A 21,047-nucleotide genomic window follows, 5' to 3' on the forward strand; every position below is an offset into this window, starting at 1 on the left:
CAAGAACTGCCTCTGGCTGCTTCAACGACACTGATGATGCAGTGTCCGGCTCCTCGTCCTCAATGTCTTCAGTCCGAGGTCCACGTAAGCTGCTGTGTTGGCTTAAGCGCACATATTTTGTTTTTCCTTGGAACTATTTGTGGCTTTTTATGGCTGTTATGACTCTTTTTTTGTGGTTGGGATTTGTGGTAACTTTTTTTCCTAGTAATACATTGTCATTTTCTTCCTGAACGATCTGACATTGAGCACGTGGAGACTGTGTTAAAACCACATTTGTCGTCTCATATGGTTCGAAGAGACTTGTCCAATGTAAACATTTCTGCAATAGCGATTCCAGATGGGATTGTGTGGGATAAAGTAATGTTTGATATATATGGTCCCACTGAATTGATTCAAATACCGTATGTCCTCAAGTTATCAATGAATGATATTGTTATACCAGGCATTGTTTCTGATGATTGGGATGTGAAGACAGTAGATTCTATGCTGACAGACTTGCAATATTATACTGTCTATGACGATGAAGATGCTTACCTATTTAGAGATAATCATGGTGACATGTTTTGCTACAACTATTATGGACACCACTTTATTCATAAAGCAAGTAGCCCTAAGTCCATATTTGATTATGTGCAATGGGAACATTGCCCAACTCCTCCACAAGGGAGTTCAAAAACGTATTATGATAAATTTGCATACTTTTCTTGGCATAATCAACAAAATGCTAAGTCTTACTATTTTAAAGTTACTCCGTATGCTAATAAGCAAATGTTATTGACCGATACTAAATTACTGTATTCAAATTTGTTTGTGTCTAAACTTTCGGTTGAGGGGTATGAATATTGGTTTAAGACTGTTGATTTGAAAAGTGTCTGGGGAACTAAAAATTGGCAAATGCAAGGCAGGGACACATTATTTAGAGCATGTATTATCCCTGTGCAGATGATTTTCCTCAATGACACAGTACAACAGACTAGCTGTTTGGGCTTGGCAACGATTAGAGAGTTAAATTTGCCTAGTATACCTGTCCCTTCCAAATTGAACAATTGGCAGCGATATGTTAATGCTACGTTTAGTGAGTTTACACACTGGGTCCAGAATGGTACGCTTAACACTTCATTGGTACATCCGGGCGTTGGTTATTATGGCCTGTAGACACTAATAAGTGTCATCAACGTTTTGTCACCTCTTCAGGGGGGTTCAGGACTAGTAGGGCAGACCCTCGTTACATTTCACCAGAACATGCTGATATCATAACTACATACAGCGTGGGAAAGCTTTGTCAGCAATGGTTGAAATCATCCATGCTGGATGCAGTTAAATCACATCTCACGTTACTGTCTAATGATACTGACTTACAAGATTTTTTGTCGGGACCTAAGGTACCTCGGAAGAAACAATTTTTATACGAAGTATATAATGAGATTTGGAAGCTTTCACAACAGGAGGCAGCGGCCCGGCTGAGGCAAATTGATCAGGAAAACCTGATACAGGCTTTATCTGTTGTGGATAATGGCATGCATACCCTTTCTGACCGTGTTTACACAATTGACAACATCGTTTCCTCTGCTATAGACATTATTAAATCAGATATGTCTTCCTTATATCATGGGCAGAGTCAGACGCGGTCCATCATGCAGCTGGGTTGGACTCTTCAGACCTTGAAGGCAGGTCGTGTTCCGTGGCAGCACATTCGTGCCAGAGAGATCTTTGTCTCCTTTAATTTAACTCGTCAACAACAGCTGATGGCTAAAAAGGAGGCGACGTATGTCATGTTGAATAGTGAAAAATTGGAAAAACTGCCTTTCACGGTTGCTGAGATTCCGTCAGCTGAGTGGTTGATTCATGGGGTAATTAATCTGCCTATCTCCACTCTGCAATTTACTTCTTGTTTGAAGCACATTCCGGTGGGTAGATATGAACGGTTGGGAGACAGTTACATACACGAGGTGTGGGAGCTTCCCTTTCTATACAGATGTCTTAATGGTTTGAGGGAGGTTTTTCTTAGCGGTAGTGAATGCGAAACTTCTGTCAGCCATTCCATGGTTTGTAAACAGCTGTCCTTGCACGGAGCGTGTAACGCTTCGATTGCTAATTTAGCTTGTTATCTGAAGGGAGTTCCAGTCCCGGTTATTAAAAACACTTTCCAGGTGCTTTCTAATGTCAGTTACATTGTTCTTAACAGCAAACGCTGCTGTGGCATGCGTGCCGGAATAGTTTACGTTGTCGTTGTCACCAAGGCCGTTACGTGCTGCTGGAATGTGTTGTTTCCCCCCACTCAAATTAGGGAGGTAACGGACATCTGGCCTCATATTGCTACTTCCAAGGTTAATTTCGACAAGTTGAGTCGACTAAAGGCTTTATTGTTTCAAAAGCATGTGGCCCTTACATCTGCTAGCGAGACCTACGCACTACAGGTGGCAAGGTCATCAGCGGAAATACAGTCCCTTTTGAATACCAACTTTCCGAGTCACTTTGGTGAACTTGTGGGACGTATATTTAATGCGTCCAGCACTGCTGGAATTGCACATTTTTTCAAAGCCGTTGGTGTTGGTTTTGCTCACACCTTCTCTTCCATATTTGGTTTGATACCTTCTGCTATACACTATTTTCGGAAGCATTTTTGGGGGTTTCCCGATTACTTTGGCTTTATTGGCTGGAGTCTTGCTATTGTTGCTATTTTTTCGCAATGGCTGTCCCGCCACAACGAGATCCTATATTGCTGCTCCCGTCAGCGCAGCTGTGTCGTGAACGCATGATGCAGCATTTTGGAGCAACACTCCTGGGACATTTGGAGTGTGACTGGTCTCTGTCATTCCGACCAGTTTTGGATTGTGTGCAACCCGTGTTTCGGTGCCTTTAGTGCTCGTTTGAACATGCACTGGCTTTCTGTCTCTCACTGCAGCGCCCTCCAGTGGTCGATACTGATCTGTTGATGTTCCCGATTAGGGCTCATTCCCAGACTTGTGCACTACGTTTGCTTCGTGAGGCAGTTTATGAGATTCCCTTCCTGGAGGAAGATGGTATTGTCTCGTTCATAGGCCCTGCACGGGGTGCCGCCCTGAATGGTTTTGGGGCTTTGGAACACACCTGCTCCATGGTACTTTGTGGCGTGGATCTTCCGATATTGACATATATCGAAGTGGAGGAGCAACTGCTTTCTATTGCTTCTGTCTGACAATTGGATTTTTTTTCTCCTGATAAATTGACATTATATTGAATTTGGCTTTATCGTCACATGTTTCCTAAATTTATGACTTTGTTGTCTTCTGACCTTGTCGAAATATATATATATATTTTTATGTATTGTTTATATCTGGGGCATACTTTTATATTTTGGAACCACTTGCTACCGACAAGGGGAGGGTGTAGTGTGGTTAGTTTTACGTATCCTTTGCGTGTTAGCTTCAGGCTTTAGGCCTTTGTGCACTTTGCCCTGGATGTATTTTATTCATTTGCTTGCAGCTTAGAGCCTCTGTGCACTTTGCTCTAAATGCTTTTTATTAGGCTTCGTACTGTTATTTTTCAAATAGCCAGTTCTACGGTCTTGTTTTATATTCATATCACACTGTTTAGCCTACTTCAGCACTGTAGTTCTCCATAACACATTCCTGTTCACTCTGTGCTTCAGTCAAGGATACAGTCTGGTACATTGCCGATAGACGTGGTAGGAGTTTAGTCTTTGGCATTCCTACGTAGGGACATTTTGTGATCACGCTGACATGTTAGTTATAAAATCACTTCCTTGTCCCAATACACGTAAGAGGGAGATTCCGACCAGGGAACCACAACTAGACGCTGACTGCCTTGTTGCAGATGCTGAACCAAGATCACAGGCCTTTGCTCAGGTATGAGGGCTGATGTCTCCCCAGTGATTCAGAAAGGCAAGCTAGAAGCTTAACATGCTGTGCTCGAAATAAATCAAGCAGAGGGAGAGTAGAAACTAATAGACACGATGATAGCTTTGTTCTTATGTTTTACTCTCCTGGTGACTATTTCAATCCTACTGTGTGGTTCTGGTTATTGTGTCTCACGCCTTAATATCTAAAATGCAGTCGTTTTATTAAAACATTATATAAAACTTATACTGCCTTTGTCATTTGTATATGAGATCATATTGTAAATGAGAGAGTTGGTTTGGATCTGAGTGACCACGACTTCCCTGAGAAGTTCCAAAGATGTCATGCGCTCGGCTGCCCAATCATCTCTTCCCCGTGGGAGAAATGAGGCACTGCTAGTTAGCCGGAGCAAAAACCGGATTTAGGGTGGCAGAGTTCTTTACACGTGGGTTAGACTCAGTCCCCCACACCATTATCGATCCTGCTGCCTAGAAATCCAGTAGTCTCATTTAGGATACTGAGAGCCCACACGACAAGCTGAGTTTGGGGCAATGTGACCCTCTGCTGTTATTTTGTGGTGGGGTCAGCGCACAGCCCAGTGACTTTGGAGGGACACCCTTTGGGTATCTGGAGACCTCCCTCTCTATTGTTGTTGGTCTGCCTGGAGGTAGTTGTCTGGCATGTTCCTTCGCGAGGCACCTGTCTCATTCATTGCTGCTAGACTTATATCCTGCCTGGTGTGATGCCCCCCAACACTCCCTTTTGAAACCCTGGTCCTTTGCTGATTTGTCTCCCTATTGTGCTACTGGGGGAGTTGGCGCCCTTTCCTTCTGCTCTGCTTCTTGCTTTCCCTCAGGGAAGGTGTCCCATCTTGGTACCATCGTGAGGCACACCCAAAGCTCTGAGGACAACACAACTGCGAGAGCCCTTCTGCAGGGGATCAAGTAGGGTGCTGGTGGTGGAGACAGGGCACATATGGATAACAAGTTTGATAAATTTCCACCCACCACCGACGCTTCTGGGGATCAGTCGGAGGGCAAAATTGACTTCCTTTCTGTTGAGCTGGGATTATCGATGAGGATTTGCAGAAGATTTTGGAGAGGGTTGCTACCCTGGAGACCATGGAGCAGACTCTGACGCCAGTGGTTCAGTCCGCTGATCATCGGATCTAATCTCTTTAGGGGCAGACTCAACGCGTGGTGGCTGGCTTGTATGACCTGGAGGGTCAGGATCAATGTAATTGCATCTGCATTGTGGGGCTACCTGCGCATGAAGAGGGGGATTCCGTGACGCCTTTCCTTGAGACCCGACTCCAGCAGGTAGTGGATCCAGAGGGTCTCACCAACTTCTATGCCCTGGAATGAGGGCACTGAGTGCCAGTGATGGAGTCCCATCCTGTGGTGGCCAGCCTTCTGCATTTCAGGGACTGGGCTCATCTCCTGCAAAGGCCCACGGACCCAGCCCGTTTATTGTGTGCAATGGGTAGCTTTTGTTTTCAAGGCCACTAACCACTGATGGATAACTCCAAACCCAGTTTGTCTTGTTCCATGCAGCCCTCTTGTATAGTAGTTACTGTTGCTTTCCAGCCACTCTATACCACCACAATTATCCACTCTAGAGTTGTATCAAAGTGGCAGAACTTATTTCCTTCTGTCAGAGACTCCCAGAAACCTTCCTCTCCTTCTACTATATCACCAACCATGACTGATTCACTTTACTCTCCTCTAATCAGGAAAGACGGCCAGGCCAGGATCACAGCAGCTTCAGAGTACTATTTAGCATCAAACATGCTATTGCAGACCTTCATGTCTGGGTCTAATTTTGTGTATGGACCTGTGTACTTGCTGACCCTCAATATTCCAAGCTATGCTGGGTAGCTAATCAGTGATAAACTTGTTCCCACCAGAAACAGTCTTGGCAGACCCAGGCCTTTGTTCTTAAATACCTATTTAAAGAGTTAATTGCTGCCATTGGCGAAAGGAAAGCCTGGTCAAACAGAATGGATTGTTGCTTAGGCTCTCAAGTAAAGCTTTTTTAAAAATCACCCACACAATATGTTTACTAAAAAAAAAGTCACAGTGGAATTAAAGTTTGCATAAATATTCCAATGGTGTACAGATCATCTCTGTAGTGTTTTCCACAAACTAACTCGTGCAATTTTGACACTTAATCCAGTGAAGGCCTTTTTTAATAGGGAGAAGCTGCTGCAGCGTATGCAAACAATCTAGACCTTTGATCTGGTCAATGCAGCGACGCAACTATTTTACTATTGAATATTCTGCATTTCATATCAGTCACCAAAACACTGTGGGTTCCAAGGCACCCTAGAAATGACATAGCTAATGTAAAATGGTGAATTTTATCCCCAGCAAAATGATTTTCTTTGACGTGCTGAATCAGTATTTAGGCTGCAGTTGCCAAGGTTTGCAGTAAGAGGCCTGCAGATATGCTGCAGCCCACATATTTATATTTTACTGCACATGTGCACTTTCGGCCACATAATATTGTGATGGTATTTAACAGTTAAACTGGGTAGAGCCAAAGGTTCATCATTTTAGGCTCACAGCACATGCACTGGGGGACTTTCCTGTCTAACAGCCAACCAGTGTTCATAGTATAAAATACAAGCAGAAAACAGTTACGAAAAGGAGAACCACCCACAAAGATGCTCTTCTGTCTCACACAATAGCACCAATGGATTTAGCAGTAAAAACGTCATTCTGGAACATAAGCAAGACTTGTCTGTATACCAAGAATACATGGTTTGTTAAAATCAAAGTCTGTTACTTTGCCCCCATTGTCCATATATACTGAAGAGGTTTGTAACTTACAGCAACAAAACTGAGCCTGTCTCAAGCTGTAGCATTTGCAGTGTCCTGGTTTATTTGTAGCAGATGCCTGACTTTGTCATCAGCCTGCAATGCGTGCGACTTCAAGGGCCCGACGACCCCTGCACTGACCTCCAGAACCCACGCCGCACTCCGGATCTTGTCGCGAGGATCACAACGCCCTACATTTCCAAGGTACTGTTTTCTGGTCTTCCTGACACCGTAGCTGGCCCGCGACCCCGCGGTTGGCCAGAACTGTTGGTTTTGTTGTTCACGATGCCGTGATAGCTCCAGAAGGAGCTTGTCCTGTTTTACACAGAAAAATATTGGCTATTTTTCTGAAACTGGTGTGATGTCCTTTTGTAGTGTTTTCACTGTATTACTGTGTGTTATGTGCAAATGCTTCACACACTGCTTCTGAGATAAGCCGGACTACTCGTGCCAAGCTACCAAAGGGGGAGCAGGGGTTACCGGAGCTGGGTAGTTACCTTACTTTGACTAGAGTGAGGGTCCCTACTTGAACAGGTTGTAAACTGACTGCCAACTAGAGACCCCATTTCTAACACTTCCCAAGGTCAAAGGTACAACCCAGTCTCTCCGTGACTTCTCCTACTCAATGTGCAATTAATTTTCTTTTAGGTGTTCAGAACGTACCGCAACATCCTTTTGAAATGTGGGCCAGTGGGCATCTGACAAGTGTGTGTTTTGTTGGGAAGTTATGATTACATTTTTAGGGCTACATATGCTTCAAGTGTGGGGGGGAGGGGGAAGGGAGGAGGGAGTGTGAGGTGGTGCGGAGGCTCGGGGTCTAGTGGTTGCCAGTTGCAGCATCTCCAGCAGTAAGTTGGGGCGTTTTTGTGTTTATTTTTCAGTTATACAGGATCTATGTCCTGAGTCTCACAAGTTTGCTGTTGATAGTCTACATGCACATTTCAGTACACTGGAGCTACTGGTAATGTGGGGGGGTCAATTAGGGGAATATAAGACAGTTACTTGGAATGTGAATGGTCTCAACAACAAGATCAAGAGGGGGGCGGTTATGGCATATGTAAACAGACATGGCCCCATAGTCATCTTCTTACAAGAGACATCTTCTGGGGACTAGGTGTTCCTTTTTAGGGAGATTTGAGTTTATCTTTCTGGGTACACAAGGGGGTCCAGGGATGTGGCCATCTTGCTGAAATGCACCTTCCCGCTGGTGGTCCACGAGGTACACAATGATCAGCAGGGGAGGTTTGTATTGTTGATGAGATGTTGGATGGAGTGGCGTGGGCGCTGTGAAGCAATTATTGGGAGTGACCCTGGAGGCAGTGGTGGCGCATTTAACAGCAGTTACCCCTGGCTTCACACTACTAGGGGAGATTTTAATGCGGTCGTGGACCCAGTGCTGGATACAACGTCTGCTCCAGGAGTCCTCTGGACTCCCTTCTTCGCTCCTGGGAAGACACTCTGGGATTAGTCGACGCTGGGTGATTCCAGCACTGCACTGAGAGGAAGTATACTTAATAGCCCACTCTCCCCACCCACCCTATATGACACGTCCTCCTGACTGGACTACTTCCTCCTCAGATGTCAGGCAGACCTGAATTCTTCCCCGAGCATTATGGGACAACTCACCGGTATTGCTGACAGTGGGGGAGGGGTGACCAAGGAGAAAGGGGGTAGGGCAGTTGTATGCATGGTGGCTGTGGGGCGAGAACGTCATGGAAGGGATTAGGGATACTGTTACTCCAGTCTTTCTTAAGGTGGTCTTCCCCCAAACTTTTTGCCTGTTGCCCTCCTCTTTTTACTGTATCTTTTTGTTGGACTTAGGACTCGGAGCACTTCACCACTGCTGACCAGTGCTAACGTGCCTGTACTTCTTCATTAAACTTGTTAACATTCGTGTATACACAACTGGCACATTTAACTTACTTATAAGTCCCTTGTTGTAGGAAGGTAGCCTCCTTTTAGCATGATTAACCCCACTTTTTGCCTTTTTATCAGTGTGTTTGACTGTGATCCTGCTAACCAGGACCCCAGTGACTAAGCTCTCTCCCTTCAAACTTGGTTACTTTAACCACTTACACCCCACATTTGGCATACAGGTGCCCCCATGTAATTCCCTAGTATATGGGGCCGAGGGCATTGGGGTACCAGGGGATCCCCATGGGTGCCATAATACATGCTGCAGCCAATGTAAAGTGTATCTGCAGGCCTGCCATTGCAGCCTGTGTGAAAGAGTGCATGCACCCCTTTCACTACAAGTCACTGCACCAGGTCACCATAAGTCACCCTTACGGCAGGCCCTATTAGCCGAGGGGGCAGGGTGCAAGTACCTGTGTGTGAGGGCACCCCTGCACTAGCAGAGGTGCCCCATTAACTCCAGTTCCATTTTCCTAGACTTCGTGAGCGCAGGGATGCCATTGTATGCGTGTACTGGACATAGGTCACTACCTACGTCCAGCTACATAATGGTAACTGTGAACCTAGGCATGTTTGGTATCAAACATCTCAGAATCATACCCCAATACTGTTACCAGTATTGGAATGAAAATGTCACTTACCCAGTGTACATCTGTTCGTGGCATCGGTCGCAGTAGATTCGCATGTTTTGCAATAGCTCGCCATCTGGTGTTGGGCCGGAGTGTTACAAGTTGTTTTTCTTCGAAGAAGTCTTTCGAGTCACGGGACCGAGTGACTCCTCCTTTTGTCTCCATTGCGCATGGGCGTCGACTCCATCTTCGATTGTTTTTCCCCGCAGAGGGTGAGGTAGGAGTTGAATTGTAGTAATAGTGCCCATGCAATGGAGTGACTAAGTATGCACCTATTTAAGGTTGAGATGATACATATATAAATAATTGAAGGTAACTTCCAAACTGCTACAGGCTCCCGGGGAGGCGGTGGGCACATGCGAATCTACTGCGACCGATGCCACGAACAGATGTACACTGGGTAAGTGACATTTTCAGTTCGATGGCATCTGTCGCTGTAGATACGCATGTTTTGCATAGACTAGTAAGCAGTTATCTCCCCAAAAGCGGTGGATCAGCCTGTAGGAGTGGAAGTAGCCTGAAATAATGTTCTTAATACGGCTTGACCTACTGTGGCTTGTTGTGCGGATAACACGTCTACACAGTAGTGCTTGGTGAATGTGTGAGGCGTAGACCATGTGGCTGCCTTACATATTTCTTGCATTGGGATGTTTCCTAGAAAGGCCATGGTAGCACCTTTCTTTCTGGTTGAGTGTGCCCTTGGTGTAATGGGCAGCTGTCGTTTAGCTTTAAGGTAGCAGATTTGGATGCATTTAACTATCCATCTGGCTATACCTTGTTTTGATATTGGGTTTCCTGCATGAGGTTTTTGAAATGCAATAAATAGTTGTTTAGTCTTTCTGATGTTTTTTGTTCTGTCAATGTAATACATCAATGCTCTTTTGACATCTAATGTATGTAGTGCCCTTTCAGCTACGGTATCTGGCTGTGGAAAGAACACTGGAAGTTCCGCTGTTTGATTTAGATGGAACGGTGAAATAACCTTTGGCAAAAATTTAGGATTGGTCCTTAGGACGACCTTATTCTTGTGTAGTTGTATAAAAGGTTCCTGTATTGTAAACGCCTGAATCTCGCTTACTCTTCTTAGGGAAGTAATGGCGATGAGAAATGCCACCTTCCAGGTTAGGAACTGTATGTCGCAGGAGTGCATGGGTTCAAAAGGTGGACCCATAAGTCTAGTTAGGACAACATTTAGGTTCCATGAAGGAACAGGTGGTGTTCTTGGTGGTATAATTCTCCTAAGGCCCTCCATGAATGCTTTAATGACTGGTATCTTATATAGGGAAGTTGAATAGGTAGTCTGCAGGTATGCAGATATTGCTGCAAGGTGTATTTTAATGGAAGAGAAAGCCAGGTTAGATTTTTGTAAGTAAAGCAAGTAACCCACTACATGTTCTGGAGTTGTGTGTAATGGTTGTATTTGATTAATATGGCAGTAGCAAACAAACCTCTTCCATTTACTTGCATAGCAGTGCCTGGTGGATGGCCTTCTGGCTTGTTTTTTGACTTCCATACATTCTTGGGTAAGTTGTAAGTGCCCGAATTCTAGGATTTCAGGAGCCAGATTGCTAGATTCAGCGATGCTGGATCTGGGTGTCTGATCTTTTGGTTGTGCTGTGTCAACAGATCTGGCCTGTTGGGCAATTTGATGCAGGGTACTACTGATAGGTCTAGCAGCGTTGTGTACCAGGGTTGCCTTGCCCAAGTTGGTGCTATCAATATGAGTTTGAGTTTGTTTTGACTGAGTTTGTTTACCAGGTAAGGAAGGAGAGGGAGAGGAGGAAAAGCGTAAGCAAATATCCCTGACCAGTTCATCCATAGGGCATTGCCTTGGGATTGTTCGTGTGGGTATCTGGATGCGAAGTTTTGGCATTTTGCGTTCTCCCTTGTCGCAAACAAGTCTATCTGAGGTGTTCCCCAGAGTTTGAAATAAGTGTTCAGAATTTGGGGGGTGAATTTCCCATTCGTGGACCTGTTGGTGATCTCGAGAGAGATTGTCTGCGAGTTGATTTTGGATCCCTGGTATAAATTGTGCTATTAGGCGAATTTGGTTGTGAATTGCCCAACGCCAAATCTTTTGTGCTAGCAGGCTTAACTGCGTGGAGTGCGTCCCCCCCCTGCTTGTTTAGATAATACATTGTTGTCATGTTGTCTGTTTTGACGAGAATGTATTTGTGAACTATTATTGGTTGGAAAGCTTTTAGTGCTTAAAAAACTGCTAGAAGTTCTAGGTGATTTATATGCAGTTTTGTTTGATGTACGTTCCATTGTCCTTGTATGCTGTGTTGATCGAGGTGTGCTCCCCACCCTGTCATGGAAGCATCTGTTGTTATTACGTATTGTGGCACTGGGTCTTGGAAAGGCCGCCCTTTGTTTAAATTTATGTTGTTCCACCACAGAAGCGAGAGGTAAGTTTGGCGGTCTATTAACACCAGATCTAGAAGGTGACCCTGTGCTTGTGACCATTGTGATGCTAGGCACTGTTGTAAGGGCCTCATGTGCAGTCTTGCGTTTGGGACAATGGCTATGCATGAAGACATCATGCCTAGGAGTTGTAGTACCATCTTTGCGTGTATCCTTTGTGTTGGATACATGCGTTGTATGATGGTGTTGAAATTTCGAATTCTTTGTGGACTTGGAGTGGCTACTCCTTTTGATGTGTCTATTATGGCTCCCAGGTATTGTTGTACCTTGCGCGGCAGAATTTTGGATTTTGTGAAATTGACAGTGAACCCTAGTTTGAAGAGGGTTTGTATGATATGATTTGTGTGATTTGAGCACTGTATTAACGAATGGGCCTTGATTAGCCAGTCGTCTAGATATGGGAACACATGTATTTGCTGCCTTCTTATGTGTGCAGCGACTACCGCTAGGCATTTGGTAAAGACTCTTGGTGCGGTTGTTAATCCGAAAGGCAGTACCTTGAATTGGTAATGTATTCCTTTGAATACAAACCTTAGGTATTTCCTGTGCGATGGGTGTATTGGTATATGGAAATAAGCATCCTTGAGGTCTAAAGTTGCCATGTAGTCGTGTAGTTTTAGCAATGGCAATACTTCTTGTAGTGTGACCATGTGAAAGTGGTCTGATTTGATGAAAGTGTTCACTACTCTGAGGTCTAGGATTGGTCTCAGCGTTTTGTCCTTCTTTGGTATCAGAAAATACAGTGAGTAAACTCCTGTGTTTATTTGTGTGTTTGGCACTAATTCGATTGCATTCTTTTGCAATAGTGCCTGCACTTCTATCTCCAGGAGATTGGAATGGTGTGTTGTCAAATTTTGTGCTTTTGGTGGTATGTTTGGAGGGAATTGTAGAAATTCTATGCAATAACCATGTTGGATAATTGCTAGAACCCAAGTGTCTGTAGTGATTTCCTCCCATGCTTTGTAATAATGACTTATTCTTCCCCCCACTGGTGTTGTGTGGAGGGGGTGAGTGACATGTGAGTCACTGTTTAGTAGTAGGGGTTTTGGGGCTCTGAAATCTTCCTCTATTTCTAGGGAATTGCCCTCCTCTATATTGTCCCCGAAAACCTCCTCTATACTGTCACTGGTAACTGGACGGTGTTGCTTGTGAGGTGCTGGCTTGTGTGCTCTGACCCCGAAACCCCCCTCGAAAGGGCGTTTTACGTAATGTGCTGTAATTCCCTCTGCTCTGCGGGGAGTAGAGTGCGCCCATGGCTTTGGCAGTGTCCGTATCTTTTTTGAGTTTCTCAATCGCTGTGTCCACTTCTGGACCGAACAGTTCTTTTTCATTAAAAGGCATATTGAGAACTGCTTGTTGAATCTCTGGTTTAAATCCAGACGTTCGGAGCCATGCATGCCTTCTGATAGTTACAGATGTATTAATTGTCCGTGCAGCTGTATCTGCAGCGTCCATGGAGGAGCGGATCTGGTTGTTGGAAATGGTCTGTCCCTCCTCAACCACTTGCTTTGCCCTATTTTGTAAGTCCTTGGGCAGATGTTCAATGAGATGTTGCATCTCGTCCCAGTGGGCTCTGTCATAGCGCGCAAGTAGTGCCTGGGAGTTCGCGATGCGCCACTGGTTTGCAGCTTGTGCTGCGACTCTTTTACCAGCTGCATCGAACTTGCAGCTTTCTTTATCTGGGGGTGGTGCATCTCCAGATGTGTGAGAGTTGGCCCTTTTCCTAGCTGCTCCTACAACAACAGAGTCTGGTGGCAGCTGTGTAGTGATGAAAACTGGGTCTGTAGGAGGCGCCTTATACTTTTTTTCCACCCTTGGTGTGATTGCCCTACTTTTGACCGGCTCCTTAAAGATTTCTTTCGCGTGCCGGAGCATACCAGGGAGCATAGGCAGGCTTTGGTATGAGCTGTGGGTGGAGGAGAGTGTGTTGAATAAAAAATCATCCTCGACCTGTTCTGAGTGGAGGCTTACGTTGTGAAATTGTGCTGCTCTAGCCACCACTTGAGAATACGCGGTGCTGTCTTCTGGTGGAGATGGCTTCGTAGGGTATGCCTCCGGACTGTTATCTGACACTGGGGCGTCGTATAGGTCCCATGCGTCTTGATCTTGGTCACCCTGGCTTATGGTGGTGTGAGCTGGGGAGTGTGATGGAGTTCGTGCTGGTGAGACGTTAATCACGGGCGGAGGAGAGGGTGGTGGGGTAACTCTTTTTACCACTTTTGGTTGTGGTGTCTGTTCAGTTTGGAACTCCAACCTTCTCTTTCTTCTAATGGGGGGAAGGGTGCTTATTTTTCCTGTCCCCTGCTGTATGAAGATACGCTTTTGCGTATGGTCCACATCAGTTGCTTGTAGCTCTTCCTCAAACCTATGCTTTTGCATTTGGGAGGTTAGCGAGTGCTCTTTTGTATAAGAGCCTGAAGCTGGGTCGCTTGCAGTTTGTTTCGGCATCGAAACCCTGTCTGCGTGTTTTTTCGGCTCCGAGGTGACTTTTTTCTTTTTCGGGGCCGAAACCTCTCGGCGTCGATCTTCTTCGGTGCCGCTGTCTCGGCGTCGAGCCGTGTCCACACCGGCATCTCGGTGTCGAGGCTTGTCTCCAGCACTTTCTCGGTCCCGAGAAGGCTGCGTGCCGGTGTCTCGACCGGAGTCGGACAACCTCGGCACTGTTTGGGCCTTTTTCGGTGCCGACGGTCAGTCACCGAATTTATGGGTGGAGCCATGGCCTGATGGCAGTGGCGTCCCCTGGGCCTTGTAAATCTTTCTCTGTGTGGTTTTCGACGTCTTACTCACGGTTTGTGTATCGTCGAATCCTTCGGAGTCCGATTCTTGGATCGAGAAGGAACCTTCCTCTTCCTGCTCCTCGAACTCTCGGTGGGCTGTCGGCGCGGACGCCATCTAAAGTCTTCTGGCTCGACGGTCTCGGAGTGTCTTTCGGGACCGGAACGCACGACAGGCCTCACAGGTGTCTTCACTGTGCTCAGGTGACAGGCACAGGTTACAGACCAAGTGTTGGTCTGTATAGGGGTATTTATTGTGGCATTTGGGGCAGAAACGGAACGGGGTCCGTTCCATCGGCGTTCTTCAGCACGCGGTCGGGCTGACCAGGCCCCGACGGGGGATCGAAAAACTACCCCGAAGGGCACCGGAGCTCTTCGATCTTCGATGCGGTGTGGAATCTAAGTACGCCGATCCCGAACGCAACAATACCGACGAAAATCTTCCGAAATTAGCTATCTTTCCGTTCCGAAACTCGGAGCGACAGGAACACGTCCGAACCCGATGGCGGTAAAAAAACAATCGAAGATGGAGTCGACGCCCATGCGCAATGGAGACAAAAGGAGGAGTCACTCGGTCCCGTGACTCGAAAGACTTCTTCGAAGAAAAACAACTTGTAACACTCCGGCCCAACACCAGATGGCGAGCTATTGCAAAACATGCGTATCTACAGCGACAGATGCCATCGAACATATGATTCCATGCACTCTGGGGGCTCCTTCGCTCCTAACAGCACTCTGGGGTTTTCCGGGCAGCCCAAGCTGCTGCCACCCCTCAGACAGTTTTCTGCCCTCCTGCTGCTTGAACTGCTCAAGCCCAGGAAGGCAGAACAAAGAATTTCCTCTCAGAGGGTGACCACTCGCCTGTCCATCACCACTCCAGGGGTGGTGCCCAGAGCTCCTCCAGAGGATCCCTGGGTTCTGCCATCTTGAATCCAAGGTTGGCAGGGACCTCTGGGAGCACCTGAGTGGCCAGGTCAAGCAGGTGACATCAGAGCCCCCTCATGATAGGTGGGCACCTGGCTAGGCGACCAATCCCCCTTTCATGGCTATTTAGGGTCTCTCTCTCCGGTGGGTCCTCAGATTCGGCTTGCAAGATTCCAGCAGGACTCCTCCGCAACCTCTACTTCGAATTCTAACCACTGGAACCGCAACTAGACATTCCAGGAACCGACAATCTGCATCCACGATGAAGACTCTGCTTGCAACATTGTTTCCACGGCTCCTTCCAGCTTCTGCAACATTTCCCCGGCCGTGCATCTTCTGAGGGCGGCAAGTCTTCAGTCTGCACAAGAAGGAAGAAGGAATCTCCCTTGGAATAAAGGAGACACTCCACTGCATCCGCAGGCACCAACTGCAATGACGACCGGCTGCATGGATCTCCTCTCATCCTGAGCTGCGTGGATCCTGCATCACAGTTGGTGGTCTGGAAAAGTCCTCTTGGTCCTCTCTGCCAGCTGTCCAACTTTGGTGGAGGTAAGCCCTTGACATCCCACGCAGGACAGTACCCCGTGCACCATATCTCTTGCAGCTACCAATGCTTGTTGGCATCTCCTCCAAGGGATCTTCAGGCTCCGTGCAGCCCCAGCACTCCTTCCTGCAACGCACAGCCCTCTGTATGCTTCTCCTGCGGCGTGGGACCCTTCTCCAGTTGTGCTGCGTGGGTTCCTCTATGACTCCTGTGTCCAGTGGGTCTCCTGTGAGGGCTGCCTCTTCTTCTGTGGAGTCTCTGCCTTGCTGAGGGTCCGCCTTGGACTCCCCCATGGGTTGAGTCCTCCTGGACCTTGGTTGTCCCCGGCAGCTCCACCTTTGCTTCAGCGCAACTTCTACCTTTGCCAAGGCTTGTTGGTGGCTCTTTCACACCACTCGCCGACTGCAATCATCCATCTGGGGTGGGACATCGACTGCATCCTCCAGGAACTCTTCACCTGCTCCAGGGCCATTCCTGACCATCTTCTTCCTACCGTCGACCAACTCCTGCAACCACAGCTGGTTGGGTAGTACCCAACCCTGGACTCTTCTGTGACTTCTGGACTTGGTCCCCTTCTTCCACAGGTCTTCCTCTTCAGGAATCCACCGTTGGTTTCTTGCAGTCTTGTCTGGGTGTTGCATTTTCTTCTTTTCCTTCCTTTTGGGTGGTTTTGGGAAAATCCAGTCACTTACTGCTTTCTTCCTGGTCGCTAGGGGGCACTGTGGTACTTACCTTTGGGGTTTCCTAGTCCCCTCGATCCCCCAGTTCCCCTCTACACATTCCACTTACCAAGGTGGGGGTCCTGCATTCACATTCCATTTTTTCAGTATATGGTTTGGGCTCCCCCTAGTGTCACTATTGTCTATTGCTATTTGCACTGTTTTTTTTAATACTTTCTATGCCTACTGCGGATTACTAGTGTACATATCTAATGTGTTACTTACCTCCTATTGGAAGGTTGCCCCTCTAGTACTTTTTGGTAATTGTGTCACTAAAATAAAGTACCTTTATTTTTGTAACACTGAGTTCTTTCTTTCATGTGTGTAAGTGCTGTGTGACTACAGTGGTATTGCATGAGCTTTGCATGCCTCCTGAATAAGCGTTGGCTGCTCATCCACAGCTACCTCTAGAGAGCCTGGTTTCTAGACACTGCCTACACTACACTAATAGGGGATGCCTGTACCTGGTATAGAGTTTAAGCACATCAGGTGCCCACCACACACCAGGCCAGCTTCCTACACTTGTAAAGTGGTATATCATAAACCCAGAGCCTGTAAATAAAATGCTACTAGTAAGCCTGAAGCACTCATTGTGGCACCCACACAAGTAGCCTTTCAAACCTGTCTCAGGCTTGCCTTTGCAGGGCCTGTGTGTGCAGTTTATTGCCACTTTGACTTGGCATTTAAAACTTCTGATCAAGCCTTAAACACCACTTGTATTACACATAAGTCACCCCTGAGGTAGGCCCAAGGTAGCCATAAGGGCAGGGTGCTGTGCTAGTAAAAGGCAGGCAGGGCATATACTTTTACGTTTTACATGTCCTGGTAGTGACAAACAGCCAAATTAGTTATTTCACTACTGTGAGGCGGCACATCTCCTTGGGAATTCCTTAATACACTTTTAAGCTGTAATTCCCGATTAGAAAGGAGCAGCTGCATCATGTTCCACATCTTTGGGATGCTAACGACAAATCCTCTTTAATGGTAAAGTTGAATTTAACATTACTATTTTAGAAATTACACTTTTAGAAAGTTGGCATTTCTATGCTCATATTGCTGTGGGTGACTTGCAGCCTGTCTCCAATACATGGATGGGGTGGGTGACAGCTGCACTTTGTGCATTCCCCCTAGGCTGCCACAAACACAGGAAGGGTGGGTGAGACAACAAACTAATCTGCATCCTGATAGCTACTCCTGGGCAGGAGGAGGGGGGGGGGGGCTGACACACCTGAATTGGCAGTGTCCTGTGTTCAACACAAAGGGCTGATTACCCCCGACTGATAGTCTGGAGCCAGGCCTGGGAAGAAAGGGGGATTTGTGTACTTCAAGGGCCTACTTTGAAGTCACCCCCACTTCAAAGGCACAACTGGGTATAAGTACCTGGCCCCTGACCCTACCACGACAGTACACTAATGGACCTGTGAAAAACTCTGCCAGGAGTAAGGACTGCTGTGGTAGAAGGATGCCCTTCATCACACTATTTGGACCCGTTCATAGGCGCAGGTGTTCTGGACAGCATATCAGCAAGGTGGTGGGATTCCCCTTGTGTTTGGTCCCAAGATTGTTTTATTGGGAATAGTAGACTCGGGGGGTGACACCCGAGCTGTCCGCTCCCTGATTGCCACAGCGTATGTGGTGGACAAGAGAGATTGTGCCAGACATTGGAAGGATGCTGAATCACTGTCCAAACATGAGTGGGTCCAAGGCATGCACTCCTGAGCAGCACTGGAAAAACTGGTGTATAGGGTGTGGGGGATTGTTCCAGAGAAATATGGCCAAATATAAGGGGTATGGACCAGGTGCACATTGATTGAGATTGAGAATGTTTTCTGATTCTCACTTGGCAGACTGTAGATTTGTAAATCTAAACACAAAATAGGAAATGATGTGTCTTTGAGTATGAAATATTATGAAAGAACAAACAGAGCTGACCCCAAAAAGGTGGATGCACTGCAACAACCTGCACTTGACAGGCAGAGTAAATATGAAATGGGTGGCGACAATTAGTGATGTATCTGTAGAACAAGGACATATGCACAGATGACTAATGAAGAAAACGTATCTTAAAATATTTAAGGCAATTATAATTTTAGAAGCTTTCCAGTCCTGCTGTGTGTAGATTATATCGAACGAGTGAAAAAGAAAGGACGGCAGGATATCAGGTCAAGAAGGAGTCATGTGTGGGAGAGGTGAGCAATAGGATTAACACCAAAAGGGAGCAGAAAGCTGGACTATTTTGATTTAGGATGAGTGTATATAACAGAAATGAAACCCAGCAAGAAAATGTGAATACAACCGGTAAAACAGCAAGGAGGGATTATTTAATGTTCTGGTTGCACATAGTTGTAAGCGACAAATGTCCAATGAACGTCAAGTAGGAACCTCTGGTGGTTTATTTTAGTGGTTATGAAATAAACAACAGGATAATCCACACTTTAATTAGGAACTAGTTATTAATATATTTATAATCTAATGCAATGGAAGGTAATTATGCCTAATACTTACATTTCCAGCTGTATTCATAACAGACTTGATCTCCCTTTTACATGCTTTCAAAGATTTCATTTGTATGTAGGCTCTCACTTTATACTGAAGAAATAGAAAATATGTACTATTAAAACACTCAATAGAATGCATAACAGGTACTGTCACTACAGTGAGACAGAGGTCACAGTCAAGTGTTATTGAATAAGGTAAGTTGAGCAGACACATTTAACCACAACTATAAGGTAGTCATCATGGAAGACAGCAGCTGCAGTACACCAAATAAAGGTAATCCCCTAGGGTAAAAGCTTACGTGGGAACTAGTCTCTACAGTCAACAACTTCAAGGTGCACCAAGCAAGTGCACAATATTTATTAGGTCTACATGCAATAGTCAGCGAGAAATAGTACTGAAATATTTGAGCAAGTGTTTATGATAAACTGTGTATAATATCTTGATGCCATTTCTGCAGCCCTCTGTACTTCTTGACTCTTAACATTGCCATTAGAGAAGAGTTCCAGCCTCATGAACATGTATTCCAGTCATTTTGCAAAAGAGCAAAGCAGACTGACTGCTAAAGCAGATCTCTTCTGTACAGAACAACAAGCATCCCTCCAAGTGCAGAAGGGATTTAGGTATTGCTTATAAGGAATGGCCAGATTCTTCTGCAATGGCACAGAAGAGATTTAAAAATGAAAAGAATGTTGCTCTGAAAATGTAATTGACCAAAGAGTTTATAAGAATTTCCAACACATTAAAGTGTTGTCTGCCGTACCTCGTTCGTGGTTAGTGCTTGGTGAATCAAATTTCCTAGACCTCCCAAATACCAAACAAGGAACTTACTTGAGTTTTGAGATCAAGCCACTAATTGCAAAGTTTTGCTTCTGCATTGTTTTGTTTTGCGGGTTCCTTTCATGGGTTTGAGCTGTGAAGACTTCTTGTGTTGATCTAAAGTTATGTTTTATGCAGAACTACTGATATTACACGATTCTGAGGCAGCAGCTGCACACTTTCAAAAGTGTAACAAAAAGTTGTTTCTAGCTCAAATTAATGAAAAGTTACTCCTCTCTACAGGCCCGATAGAACGAACATAAAAAACATAAGCAGAATGAGCAGAAGGCACACATTTTATTTCAAGCAGTGCCTACACAGATGCTCGTTTTCTGATCAGTGCAACACTGTAATGGTTTTAAACAAACTGTCTCCCTGTGTTTTCATGGGAGACAAAATTATCTATTGGTGGTGAATAACATTTTGAATAAGTCATACCGAAGGTGTGGTTTTCTTTCTTAAGACATCAATGCATGGTCAATATCACTGGGATAATTGCACGAAAGAGTGCTAAAATGCCAAAATAGCTAGAAAATAATGCCACCGAATGTGCTGCATTGCCTTTGATCACATTATTTTTTATGGCTTAATATACTTCATAACGTACCTTTCCCACAAACATAGTCAATCCTACTGCACAAGTTCAGCAACCTTAACCTCGTATCTCCTAATCTTTTACATAGGGCTTTCTGCTCTAAATCCAAAGACGGCGCAGGACACTGCTAAAAAAAAAAAAAAACACAAATGAACTCTTCAAGGTCACTCCCTGCCAAACCATCCTGTTTAACCTGTCATCAAAGTGATTACAGGCACTCCTGTGTACACTCCCACAGAACTCAATATTGGCCAAGTAGTGGACCCTTCCTACAATGTCCACTTCCAGAAAGCCACTCTCCTCTTGCTGGTTGGCATGGCACTCTCTTTCAAGCAGTGCAGCAGTAACAGAAATTATCTTAGTAATTGTCAAAAGGTGAGAAGCTGCAACTGGAATATGTGAATTAGTTATTAAGGAGGATTCAGCTAAAGCCACGCGAAGTAATTCATCTACAAGGACACAAAACAAAAAGGTAGCTCAAATCATATTTGAGATGCTTATCCAGACAGATTATAGCAGACAGATGTTTTGAAAAAAATAATGAATTTAAA

At 45.6% G+C, this 21,047-nt stretch overlaps 1 protein-coding gene across 6 annotated transcripts in view; it reads right to left on the reverse strand.

The window, feature by feature from the left end:
• The window catches only part of CNOT10 (CCR4-NOT transcription complex subunit 10), a 281,547-nt gene that overhangs the window by 122,598 nt on the left and 137,902 nt on the right, over window positions 1-21,047 (reverse strand). For all 6 annotated transcript variants that reach the window (XM_069211989.1, XM_069211987.1, XM_069211986.1 and 3 more), the window contains one exon: window positions 19,092-19,175. In XM_069211989.1, the coding sequence (XP_069068090.1) occupies window positions 19,092-19,175 (84 nt within the window). The remainder of the gene's footprint in view (window positions 1-19,091; window positions 19,176-21,047) is intronic.

The sequence above is a fragment of the Pleurodeles waltl genome, chromosome 10 (genome assembly GCF_031143425.1).
Source record: "Pleurodeles waltl isolate 20211129_DDA chromosome 10, aPleWal1.hap1.20221129, whole genome shotgun sequence".
Classification (NCBI taxonomy): domain Eukaryota; kingdom Metazoa; phylum Chordata; class Amphibia; order Caudata; family Salamandridae; genus Pleurodeles; species Pleurodeles waltl.